Source organism: Penicillium waksmanii (assembly GCF_028829765.1).
Source record: "Penicillium waksmanii strain IBT 27052 chromosome Unknown utg000005l:1.0-5232799.0:1.0-5237142.0, whole genome shotgun sequence".
NCBI classification, from domain to species: Eukaryota; Fungi; Ascomycota; class Eurotiomycetes; order Eurotiales; family Aspergillaceae; genus Penicillium; species Penicillium waksmanii.
The window spans coordinates 3,091,113-3,103,504 of NW_026643252.1; the positions used below are offsets into that span (position 1 = coordinate 3,091,113).

The 12,392-nt window shown below is 51.6% G+C and overlaps 5 protein-coding genes across 5 annotated transcripts; 4 read left to right on the forward strand and 1 right to left on the reverse strand.

Moving 5' to 3' along the window:
* Positions 1–657: 657 nt before the first annotated feature.
* Positions 658–2,211, forward strand: N7481_006063 (uncharacterized protein; the record flags this gene model as incomplete). The annotated part of the gene is made up of 4 exons (XM_057265282.1): positions 658–876; positions 950–1,075; positions 1,140–1,392; positions 1,490–2,211. 4 exons carry the CDS (start codon positions 658–660, stop codon positions 2,209–2,211), a joined length of 1,320 nt encoding a protein of 439 aa, XP_057123002.1.
* Positions 2,212–2,809: 598 nt separating this feature from the next.
* Positions 2,810–5,431, reverse strand: N7481_006064 (putative C6 finger domain protein; the record flags this gene model as incomplete). The annotated part of the gene is made up of 4 exons (XM_057265283.1): positions 2,810–3,702; positions 3,760–4,790; positions 4,846–4,958; positions 5,027–5,431. 4 exons carry the CDS (start codon positions 5,429–5,431, stop codon positions 2,810–2,812), a joined length of 2,442 nt encoding a protein of 813 aa, XP_057123003.1.
* Positions 5,432–6,202: 771 nt separating this feature from the next.
* N7481_006065 (uncharacterized protein) lies at positions 6,203–7,108 on the forward strand (the record flags this gene model as incomplete). The annotated part of the gene is made up of 2 exons (XM_057265284.1): positions 6,203–6,555; positions 6,721–7,108. 2 exons carry the CDS (start codon positions 6,203–6,205, stop codon positions 7,106–7,108), a joined length of 741 nt encoding a protein of 246 aa, XP_057123004.1.
* Positions 7,109–9,564: 2,456 nt separating this feature from the next.
* Positions 9,565–10,342, forward strand: N7481_006066 (copper fist DNA-binding domain-containing protein; the record flags this gene model as incomplete). The annotated part of the gene is made up of 2 exons (XM_057265285.1): positions 9,565–9,640; positions 9,717–10,342. The coding sequence occupies 2 exons, from the start codon at positions 9,565–9,567 to the stop codon at positions 10,340–10,342; spliced, it is 702 nt and encodes a 233-aa protein (XP_057123005.1).
* A 13-nt stretch (positions 10,343–10,355) lies between these two features.
* Positions 10,356–11,138, forward strand: N7481_006067 (uncharacterized protein; the record flags this gene model as incomplete). Its single annotated transcript, XM_057265286.1, has 1 exon — positions 10,356–11,138. One exon carries the CDS (start codon positions 10,356–10,358, stop codon positions 11,136–11,138), a length of 783 nt encoding a protein of 260 aa, XP_057123006.1.
* Positions 11,139–12,392: the final 1,254 nt, after the last annotated feature.

Below are 12,392 nucleotides of genomic sequence, written 5' to 3' on the forward strand. Positions count from 1 at the left end.
CGAATCCTCTTCAGGTACCGTGGATCAGTCGTGGGAACAGCACCGGTAGCTGATCGACGTCCTTGGGGTTGATCTAGGATGCGAATCGAACAACCAGAAACCCAAATCGTAGGCGAAGGATTCGCGATTTCAATGTTTTCGGGGGGAGTAAATACGGCGCAGGTCAAGGAGAATAGATCGATTCGTCATGCGTAGAATCGTTGGATGACCTTGATAGGGACAGTGCGCAGGCGCGTTCGATACGAAGGCTCAAAGGATGCGCAGGCGAAGATGAAGAGCTAGTTGCTCATCAGGCGAAGTTGAGGGGGAATGAAAAAAATGCGCGAAGTGGATAGCACCAGGCGACAGGAGTGAAAGGGCGGATAATCGTCAATTCCTTATACGCGGGCCCTCGAGGGCTGGAGGAGCTGTGGCTTTGCGATCAACCAAACTGATCCTAGGATCAGCCAAAGTCCGCGCATTTCGCCAGGGCGCGTTGGCCGGAAGTTGGTTGTTCCGGTTCCGGGAAGTCTCCCCATTTTAGGCCTAGCGTTGACGCCGGAGAATTCAGGTGTCGTCCACTTTATACTACTCGTACGAGTAGAGTAGTAGTAACTTAACTATCTACTGATTCACTCTCCAACTTCAACTCCAACACGGCTTTGAAGAATCCCCATCATGCAGCAGTCCAAATTTCGACAAGAACATCCTTCAGGGACTCGTCTATCGCTCGCCAAATTCTCATACACTACAACCCCGATCGACCACCCCGGTCCTCTATCCTGGTGTCATATCAATGGCAATGGGGATCTTGTCTGCATCTTCGATAAATTTGCAGCCACTGGATCCGCATCGTCGAAGCTTATTATGAAAGTGATTCGAAATGATTCTGTCCTGGTATTGTCAATTCCCCTCCTTTCGAATCAAAATCATTCGCGATGAAGGCTGATTGCGAGTCGAACACAAATAGGAACAGATTGACATCGCACGCCTCGTACAATCGAACGTGTTACTGAATGGATTTGTAACAAAATCTTCATTCGCCGTTGTGATAAAATCACCTTGCCTGGCTGTGAAATACCCACAAAACGGATTGGTGCGCAGAAAACAAGAACTCAATGAACGAAAGCAACGGCTAACCAAAAGATATTCCGAAGCAGATTCGTCGCTTCCAACTCAAGTTTCTCGCAGATCGGGATTTTTACACCGCACTTTCACTTCTCTGCGAAATTAACTGTCCTATTACTGAAGGTAACGCAACAGCAGTGCAGCAGCCCCCGCGACAGCTACCGTCCTCATCCTCATGGGCATCATTCCAGGCGCCAACTATCATATGGAAGAATGGAAACACAGCAATGACTCCAGAAAGCAACGCTACCGGACCCTTTCATGAAATGGCCCAGGGGCCAGCAGGTATGACCCCTACACCCGACTCCACGCCGGTTATCCTCCTTTGTGTTGACACTCGTAGTGCCCTATCCCCCATCGCCGTCTCCCAACACCACCCCAGGCACTATTTTGCCCGCTGACCAAGAATTGGGACCAACAAGACCCATGCTACATATCCCATCCATTGAACATAGCGCCGGGCTGGCGCAACAGGCAGCGCATGCCGAGACGAGCTCACGGCCTTCTACAACACAAGGATATCATGACATCCAGGAGTTGAACCAAGTCCTCCCTCCAAAGAGAGACTTACCCTTCCTCAAGCCCGGTACGAAGAGAAAGCGAGCAGAACCCACAATAGAACCGGCCGCAGAAAAGCCGAAATCCTCGAGGGTCAGCCAACTCGCGAATCAGGCCAACCGCAATACACTTGAGCGCAGTGATACTATTATGTCGGATGCCTCGTCCCAATCGCTTGTGCCGACACAGCCATACCCAGAACCGATGGAACCAGTAAGCACCCAGCCCTACTCTCAACCAGACAAGGAGAACCAGCCTCAACCCCAGAGGCCAACCGAGCGAATTGCCACAACTGTCTACGCGGCAGTAGCTCGAAATAGTACTTCGAACAATATTCAAGTGAGGCGATCGCAATCACCGACGCAGCATGCGGTTCCACCTTCTATCGAAAAACAACTTTCGGCCTATCTCTCTTCTCCAAATCCCGAGCGTGTGGAGTTTCTGGAAAACTGGATGTGCGAGCTCATTAATGACGACAGCTTTATGACTTTGTGCCAGGATGTCGAAGCGACGTGGAGACGTTTTGCTTTTGGCATCAAGAAGTAGGGAGGTATTTCTATGACTCCTTTTCTTTTCGCCCTTCTCGATTCGGATATCACGGCTCATGTGTTGCAATTTCACTATCTCGTTACTTGCCGATATATTTATTTTTCAGGCGTGTTCAAGTTGTGATCCTTCATCCCGAACTTAAATTATTCCACAGATTCCCCCAATCCAAGATGTCTGATTGATATAGCATTAGCAGCATTATACTAATTCAGTTGACTACCAAATGCTATTGATTGAAGTCCTACTCCATACTACTATTACCTATTTTGCATAGAAATGGAATAGACAAAACACCCGTGGACCGTGACACTCGCCCAGCCACCGGCATTCTTTACGTCTTCGCTATTCCAAGGAAAAAAGAGCAAATATTATATTTCTTCCGACTGCAAACAACCGTCCGAAAAAGAGGTAGAGAGGTAACCCAATGCGACAAAGAGAAAGGATATATTGAAAATCGAGTTTGAGGCATATAAAAGAGACAGAGGTATTTCCTACAACAGGCCCTAACTCCAAGCAGAGACAACGGAACAACGAAGGCACAGGTCATTGGAAAGCTAAATGCAAGCAAATTCCAGGCCAATTGGTAGTACAACATCTAACGGTTCCGGCGATAGATTAAGCCAGAGAAGACATTCAAGTATCCCTCTCTGGTAAGCATGGTGAAGTCAACGATAACGCGACCAAGGCCACTCTGCGATTGCATCAGCTGCGGAGCAAGATTCGGCGACCCCTCACCGTGCTCAGCAGAAAGACCTGGCGGCGGGGTAGATGGCGCATTCTGAGCCACGGAGCCCTCGGCACCAACGGCGAGATCGGCCAGATGCTGGAGGGAGCGTTGTTCGTTCGGTCCCATCGGTGGTTGAGAACCGGACCCTTGGCCGGAGACCTTTGCGACGGCGCCGATCGATTCCTGCAGCTGACTCTCTTGCGACTTGATGCGGCGCCACTCGAGGAAGACCCGGATCTTCGCGTCCCAGCTAGGCGTGCCGAAAAGGTTCTCAAATTCGGCCGCCGAGGCGGCGCGCTTCGAGCGTCGGTCGAGGATTTCTTCGACCTTTTGCAAAGAGTCCCAGCATTCGTTTGCGTATTCCGGAAGGACTGTGGCTTCGAGGAGGGTCATTGAGGCGAGGGCCAGGCTGTGCAGGTCGAAGGGTGTTTGGAGCCGGTTCTGGTGTGTTGCTTTGTGCAACTCGTTGATGACTTCCTGGGCGCAGTATATAATCTCGTATGGACTGTAGACGAATACATGGCGTTTGATCAATAGACGCACAGTCCAGTAGAGCTGAGATTGAAGGCTTTCGAAGAGAGGGCGGGCTGTGCTGTTTTCGGGCAGCTCGTGGATCTTGAAGATGTCCTCCATATCCGAAAGGCGCTCAAGCGAGGCGACCAGATTGGCTCCGACCATACGGCCCAGTCCTGTATTTGTTTGGCAGACGTTAGTCTCGACGGTGGCCAATGTAACCATCTCGGAAAGGAAGGTCGAATAAGCTAAAGCGCAAATTAGTATTGATTGTTTCAGTTGAAGCAACGCGCTTTGAAACTTACAAGCAATGCCTGTCGTAATTTGACCGACAACCCGTTCATCTTCACGACCGCCAATCTCCTGTCCACTGAGGACAGTGGCATCGGCTACGCTAATCGCATACCACCGCGCCAAGATGATCAACGACACGTAAATGCGTCTAGTGAGGTTGGCTTCTGAGTCAATATCAGGGTCTGAAGCACGCTTGCTCTTCAACTGGCCCTGACTCTTGGCCAGATCGTATCCCAGTTTGCTGGCGGCCGACACCAGAGTGTGCTTTGGCACGCTATCATTGCCCACCAAGTTATCCGGGCCTCGTGTATCACAGTCGATGGTCATCAACAAAAGACTCTGGAGCCAAATCAAGTTAACAGGTGTCGAGTGGACAATCAATGGTTGGCGAGTATGGAACAGAAGCAAGTCTTGCGCGTGGCCAAATGAGGTTACTCTTTCAAAGCTCCCCGCGACGCGGGTTAGATCGGTACGTGTGACCGTATATAGCGCGTAGCAGAAGATTTCCTGGGCTTCGCGATGGCATTGGTGGAGAAGCTCCAGCGTGCGCTCTTTGGTATGTGGGAGAATTGGCAAGAGAGTGTGAACTTCTTGGTAATAAACATCGAGGGCAGTCTCGTCGAGGGTGACGGGGCTCATGTCTTCGTCTCCTTCGTGTCGGGGGAGCTCAGTCATCTCAAGACCAGTGGGCAGATCTTGCTCCGACCCAGTTGGGTTCCAGAACAGGTTCCCAGGCTTGGGCGCAGCGCCACTGGCGACAGTCGGGTTGTATGGATCCGCCGTCGCATCTGCTCCATCGAAAGCATTCTGTGACCCGCGAGTATTGAATGAAGGCTGGGCAAATGAGGAGCTCGGGAGGCCCTCGAAAACGGAGTAGGTTCTCTTGCGATTGGCCGATCCTGTGTCCACTGGCGATGTGAAGTCCTGATAACCTCTTCCGAGGGAAACTTCGTTCATGCCTTGATAGGGGACATCTTGGACCATTCCAGGTTGCATCTGACTTTCGAGGGTATGAAGACGTTCGGCGAGTTCCTTGATGTAACTGCAAGTGGATTAGTTGGGATCATCTTCTGGTCGTGTGCGCGGGTTCATCCTACCCTTTGCTAGGGCCGCGTTTCATCGGCACGCGACTGAACTGGCAGACAACTCCCAAACGGCGACAATTCGAACATGTTTCCAGGCCGGTTTCCGAGCTCGCGTCGCATCGCACCTAGAGGTGAGAAATCGAATTGTTAGTGAGTGGGTCACGCGTCGCGCTTTGCGAGTGTCTTGACATACCTTTTTGCGCCGACATTCGTCGCAGGCCCTCGAGATCTTCGATCGCTTGCGCGCGCTCTGTTCGCCATAGCTAAGGTCGTGGTTTGGGTCCACGCCGACCTGCTGGCTTGGGGTAAACTGATGGAGGATGTGCTGATGCGCGTGTTGGTCCTCTGACGAGGGACGACCCATGTCGCCAGGATTGTTGGAGCCCAGAACCATCGACTGACCGTGATGGACACCATTGCTCGAGCCGTCACCAAGGCCAGGGCCGGATGTTTCGCGCGACAGTTCAGCCGATAGAAGCTCATCGGTTGTCAGCTGGCGGTTGCTGTAGTACTGCATAGCGCCCTGGGCCATCTGCGCACCATTGGGAGATGGGTAAGAGGGGGCGGAAGGCAGATCAGACTGCTCACGGGAGTTCATTTTGAGAAAAATAGAACTCAAAACAGCAGGAGGATTGATGTGTTGGGGGAGGGTGGGCTTCCGGGAGATGGAAGGATGTGAAGACGCGAAGTGCAAGAGGCAAGGTTTTTTTTCCCTCTCCAGACTAAACTAAAAAATTCGCGGGGGGAATCGATCGCAGGGGCTAGCGCGGCCGCATCGAGCAACACCAACATTTTGCCATTTCGCGATATCTCTGACAGGATTTACATTACTACGGAGATGGAGTCGATAGAGTATACAGTTGGTATAGTTCATCGGAGCGGAGGACGGCCTTTCGTTTCTGCGTGTCCAGCGGATTAACACTATTTCCCGTCCGGGGCCACTGACTATCGTTATACATATCCAGCACATCTAGGGTAGTATATCTAGTATATCTAGTATATCTAGGTACTTTGATCCGCTGGGAACTTTGAAACTGCAGTTTGCTAGTACTCTGGCTGCTGGCATGTTGCATACTGACGATGACTGCTTACACAGTATGCATCTGGAGAGGACTAACATGGATCTACTTTGACACTACCCGTGTAGTAGACTCTATGCAATGTAGAATACACACCTACCCAGGCAGGTATTATAGCAGTTACTAATAGTATGGGTACTGCTAGCAGCCTGCTGTGAATGTTGCCATGTTTCCGTGCCTGCTGCTGTCCCATTCACCACCTTCAGATCCCGTCACCTCTCCCTCTCCATCACAACCCTGCGCTACTTACATTCCGTTTCAAATTTACCAAGATTCCAAGGTTGCCCACAATGTTCGAAAGACTCGCGGAACCAGTGGAGGTTGAAGACATCATAATGGTCTTTCCCTCCAAAATCGATATCCAAGGAGCCGACCTCTGGATTGTGCGATCTTGCCCAGATGACAATCCACCATGTCCGCGAACGGATTCCATCATGGTCTCCATGGGACTATATTCCAGAACGGCCACACAAGGTCGGTGGTGTATGTTCGGGCCAGATGTAAACTATATCCCAGAAGAGTCCGAGGACGAAGAGGACACCGAAAATCGAGAGATCAAGTCACTCAAAGATGTCCTACGCCCCTTGGCCAGAATCTACCGTCAATACGATAATATTCGAATTACCGTCAACCCCCATGGAAGGTGAGCTGATCAGCCTGAAATGATTTCTCGAATGTGTAGTTAACTTGCTACCAGGGACGTGCTTCGAGATTACTTTCGAAAGCTATGCCCTCTCTGCCTCAATGAACATTGGAACCCCGAGGAAAAAGATCATGAAGAAATGTTTCCGAGTCTTGTCACCTGGAGTGGTGTCGTGATGGACCAGGCATGTCCTGTCTGCATGGGCTTTGACATCGCCGAGGATGATATGGCTTATGTGGAGGAATTGGGGGAACTGAAAGGTCAAGTTCGGTGCGAGACAGATCCCAAGAAATACGAGAAGGGCAAACAGAAGTTTCTCGACCTGGTGCGCGAGAGGTACACGATCCAAAACAAGCGAAAGCGAGAGATGGGCATAAGGCTGTGGAATCTTGATGACCGAGTTAGACGGTACCGGCGGGGGTTCCTTGAAGATAAGGAGGCCCCGGCTAATTCATCAACGGAAGAGGAAGATGAAGACGATGATGAGGATGAGGATGACGATGATGACGATGGAGAGGATGCAGAGGATGAAGAGGATGGAGAGAACGAGTAGGAATAGTCTTCGCTTACTCTTACTCTTACTCCCTCGGTGCAAGGTTCAAGCATATCATGACGTGACTAGGTGTTGGTAGGAATGGGCAAGAACAAGAACCAGCCCAATTTTGATGCCGATTCGGCTTTGTATGTAGGATGGCATTCTCGACATGATTAACCTCGACCTGGTGAGACTAACGCAATTAGTCAAGTTCATCCCGACGGGGTCCTTAAATTAGATTTCACTTCACGATTTACTCGTACTGCCAACGCAGAGCCCGGCGTACCACAGTGATACAGCGACCGGTTGAAATGGCCCCTCAGCCTACCGTCCAAAGAGTACGGTTTTGTAAACGGAATCCACACCCTTCCAAAAGCTGATTGGCATGAGTTGTCCACAGTTGCATACGCAGATCAGGGCCCACCCGCTGGCCGCCAAAACCCTCTGCAGCCCGCCCGAAGCAGGCACTGTGACGCCATCCGAACCGCCCTGAACCACGCTATGACATGCAGTACCGTATCATTGCTGTACGAGTAGTGTTCCATTACTGTACATGTACGGAGTACATACATGCTAGATGCTACATACATGGTCTGTTGTACTTGCCACTGTCTTATGTTCTACCAGACCCTCTAGGGTACCCTCGAATAGGAGAAGAGATACGCTGCAGCAAACCTGCCTTCGGATCGGCCATCACACTGCGCCAAGCGCGAGAGACTCTGGTCGTGTTGCGAATGATCACCCTCCAGTGGGTTCGCCTTGCAGGGATCGTGGAAACTTCTTCGAACATCTGGTACCTGAAATTCTGATTTAGCGTGATCGGAATCCCCTGGCACCACCAATCCTGCCCATCCAATTATCTCTAAGCCGACCATGGTCAACAAGGAACTTGAAGACTGAAAAAACAAGCGCCTTGAGAAGGATCCAAGTGTCACAAAGGCTTGGAGGTGCGGCCCCAGATTTTACTAGCGAGATCCATCGTGGGGTGGGGTTCGAGTTCGTGCGAAGCCCGTGCGAAGCCCGTGCTCGGAGACTCCGCCGGCTAAGCTGAGGTCCCCAACGTTCTGTTCGTGGGATTTCTACCTAGCGGTCTGCTAGTCCACCACCGGTGGCACGGCAGGTTTTTTTCTTTTCCCCTGCCTTCCTCCCGCGCTTCTTGTTAGCTGGATGTTCTCCTCGTGGGAAGGGCTGCAAGGCGACCATCGGGTGAGTGGAGGAACTCGTGCAGGGCCCGCCACGCAAGGCGGCTCTGATGATGTGAGACTGTACAGAGTACAGTTAGATACATACGAGTATCCTCCTGCCTCTTGAATTCCAAGCGAACTGAACCTTGGAACCTAATATATGGTGACAGGCGCCCAAAAGGGATTGCCCTCGCGACATTGCCCTACTACGCCATAGGGTACTTCTAGCATACTCGTATTGTTTCCAAGGTTGTGTCTCCTTTTTTTAGGCTTTATCAACTAGTTTCGCACAATGGATCCCATCGGGAATCATGGCCCAAATAAACCCTAAGCCAGAGAAAACAGAATCGCCTGGTGGGACCGCCACGTCCGAGGCTTCGACTACGGTGGATACCAAGTACACCGCGAAAGGGGGTTTGCAGTCCAGGTCGCACGCAAAAGGGATAATGGATGGTACTCCATACTCCATACTTCATACTGGGTACAAACATTCTGGGTGCTCCTGGGAGAACTTGGGAACTTGGAGAACAATGCTAATGCCAATGGCAATGACAATTGCTGTTACGTACACAGCGTCTACACCTTCTGTACTCCGTACACTTCTGTACACCCGATCAATACTCGTCAAGCGCACTTGTAAGATTTTGGTCACAATACAGTAATAATACGGTCACCCAGCTCCTTGTGCCTTCTATCCGGCGGACTGCAGCAACCACTTGCGCAGTGAAAATCCCACGCCGTTACTTAACCCTCGCCCCATCTTCCTCCTCTTTTCTCCCCGGCATAGGGTGTTCCTCGACTCTCTATATCGAACGCTTTTTATCTTGGCCGCCACTACCGGTACTTGGTGTCCTGTCTCACGGCCGGCGCCAAACGGTGCGTAGGCTTGGTCCCCCTTTCCCCCCCAATTTCCTCATTTCCTCTCTCTCCAAGCCTCACACTCAACTCTCTGATCTCTTGATACCCTTTGAATTTCTTCTTTTGGGACCTCCCAACTTGCGACCCGTGCGACAAAAAAGAATCCCTCAGATACGATACACTGTATACTGCTGGAACGGCGTTCTGTGAACTTCCGCGCATTGGGAACCTTCACCTCAGATACCCTTTTTACTTGCTTTCTGTTCTAAATCCGCCCTCTGCGCGGCTGAACTCTCGTCGATTCCGCCTTGACGGCATTGCGCGGTCCTTCTTACGACCACACCTTTCGACTTTGAATATTTTAACTTTACACCCCCAATTATATACAACCTTCGCGATTCATCGCATGTGTGCCTCGCAGTAACCACCGCGATGCTTATTGAAGGTGAGAAGTGGGCTTGTGAAGCTTGCGTCCGGGGTCACCGGGTCAGCAGCTGTCACCATAGTGGTACGTCGATCTCGCTCTTTTGACTCATTCCTTTGTGACGATCCGATCATTTTAACTCACATATTCGCCATCATAGATCGCCCTTTGACCCACATCAACAAAAAAGGCCGCCCAGTCTCTCAATGTACCCACTGCCGCGGCCTACGCAAGTCTCGGACAACCCACGTCAAATGCGAGTGCGGCGACCACAAGAAAAAGAAAACCGACTCGTCTGACTGCGCCTGCAGTCATGGCCAGCGCTGCACCTGTGCGCTGAAGAAGGAACCTCATCTCGACCCTGTACCGGAGACCGGCCTGCCCGTGCCTCATCCGTCGGTTCCTGCTGAACTCCCACGGAAGCCTCTCCTCACGTCAACAAAGTCCGAATCAACCTTGACAATCTTCCGTGACGGTCACCATAAACCCGCCCATAAGCATAATGACATGGCCCACAAGTGCGGATTGCCATACACAATCCCACGGTCTCATACTATCCACCACCCGACCGACTTGCCTCGTCGATCGGTGGACCACCTCCCTCTGACTACCCAATCGGCATTTATTCACGAGCCTCTAAGCCTGTCAATAGACCCTCGATCGCAGTCACAACAAACCTCGCTGAATGGCTCTCCCGACAGTGTACCCGCTGCAGCCACGGACGATGTTTCGAGCACCACCCCCCTCGGCCCATCCTTCCTGAGACAACTTTGCCGCCCCTGCTAGGCCGACTACTGCAATGGATCAAAAGCCCGCAGAAAATGCTACCAATCCAACATCTGCTCCCGCCACTATGGAAAAGTTCCCTCTGGAGCAGATCATCACCAGCGTACCTCCGCCGCTCGATGTCTCGACATATACCACCTTCCCGACCACGACCACCAACTCTCCGATCACCTGCATGGCATTCCAGGATCCTTACCACGACCCTTACTTTACGTCCCCCGACTCCGAGGTGCCTCAGGGATCGACCGGCATGGGTGCACCGTCAGTCGATTGGTCAAGCTTTCCCTTGTACTCGGACGTGCCTGCTTCAACAAGCACGCAGACACCGTCCTATGCCAGCTTCGACTACAACTCATACCCCTCAGGCTTGCCGCCACCGTCTTCCTCTGGCGACATCTCTGAAGTCGATGAGTTTGGACCTCTCCCCGGTCTCGGGCACACTGGCAACAATGACGTGCACGATCTGCACAGCGTCAGTGAGGCATCGGACATGGACCATCTCCGCATCAGCTCCGCTTCCTCATTGGTCGGACTGCCTCAAGCGCAGCTCCTCTCGTCAAATGATCTCGCGTCGATCAACATCGATGATTTCCTCAAGTCGGCTAATGAGTCCACCGCCGCGCTCGAGCATCGGCTGCAAGCTAGCATGGGAATCGAGTCCAAGCCGGTCCCTGCGCAGGACATGTACAATCTGCCTACCTCGCAGGATTCGCTCCCCGTCTGGCCATCCAGTCTCTTCGATGACTCCACTCCGCCCATGGACGAGGGCTATTTCCGCCAGTCCTGGGCGCAGTAGCCGCCGGTGTCATGTTGTCACCTTTCTTCTCTCTCCTTGTCCTAATTCTTCCTTCTCCTCCCCCGGGGTCTCCGCTGTCTAGCGGCACCTTACCACCACCTCAACACCGTCTTTATATGACCTTGATGAGAGATGATGATAAATGCCTTGAATTTTTTCCTGCTTTCTAGCCAGCCTAGATCTCTTCCATGATAGCATCAATCTAGAGAGGGGTTCCATGTTTTGGGTTTTACAAGTGCACACACTCACTCAGTTACTTACACAACAAACTGTACATGATCCAGATCGTACTTTTTTTTCCTACTGTGTTTCTTCGATTTTTCTCGATGTATAGACCAATGTGTTATTTACATGTATAATCTCTCTCCAGCCCATACCGGAATATCACCATACTAGATACCCATCCATCTGACGTTGAAATTTTGACCAGTCTCGCTGCATATACCTAACAGCAAAATCCTGGTATGATAAGCATCCACCTGACGCAAGTCTGCATCCCCATCTGCATCCCCAACCCCAACACCCCCACCCCCAGTCAGTCGCAAGGGCAAAGAAAGAAAAGCCCCCGTGCGATCGATCGTAAACTACTACTTGTTTCCCCTTCCCCTGCCGCACTACGTAGCCCCATGGGCACGAGCGCTCTCGGCAAAAACATCCGAACCACAAAGAGGTAAGGCGTGGGCGTCGGCGTGGGCGTGGGCGTGCTGTCGGCGCTGTTCGTGCCAATGGGTTGACCTAGGTACTACATATCGAGTTATGGTTTCACAGACGCATGTGGCGGTGAGCATGCGCTGAATCCACCAACCCAAGCTGATGTCTCACCTCAGCGCAAAGCAGGTTTTTGCATCGTGCAGTCGACGAAAGGTTAACTCGATTGTGGCTGCAGAGCGTTACGGGAGATCGGTTGCTACTAGTACTAGTAGTATTCATATTATTAGATTTCTTGGATGCTGCTATAGTATGATCCACTGTGGTATCCAGGGTTGTTGACAACTTGGACCTGAACTTGACATATACTATTTCCCGGGGGGCCTACCAGTAGTAGGATGCCTCAAGGGCTTCATAGTACTGTGGATAACCGCATAGTAACCAACTTGAACTCGAACTTCCCCATATCTATGTCTCACCAATGCCAGCGGAACCCACCATTATCGCCGCTGATAATTTCTTCGATTTCCGAGGCACTCTATCATTTTAAGTTGAACTTGGAAGCTTTGCTAAACTCAGTCCTGACTCGGACAAGAAAGCTTCATC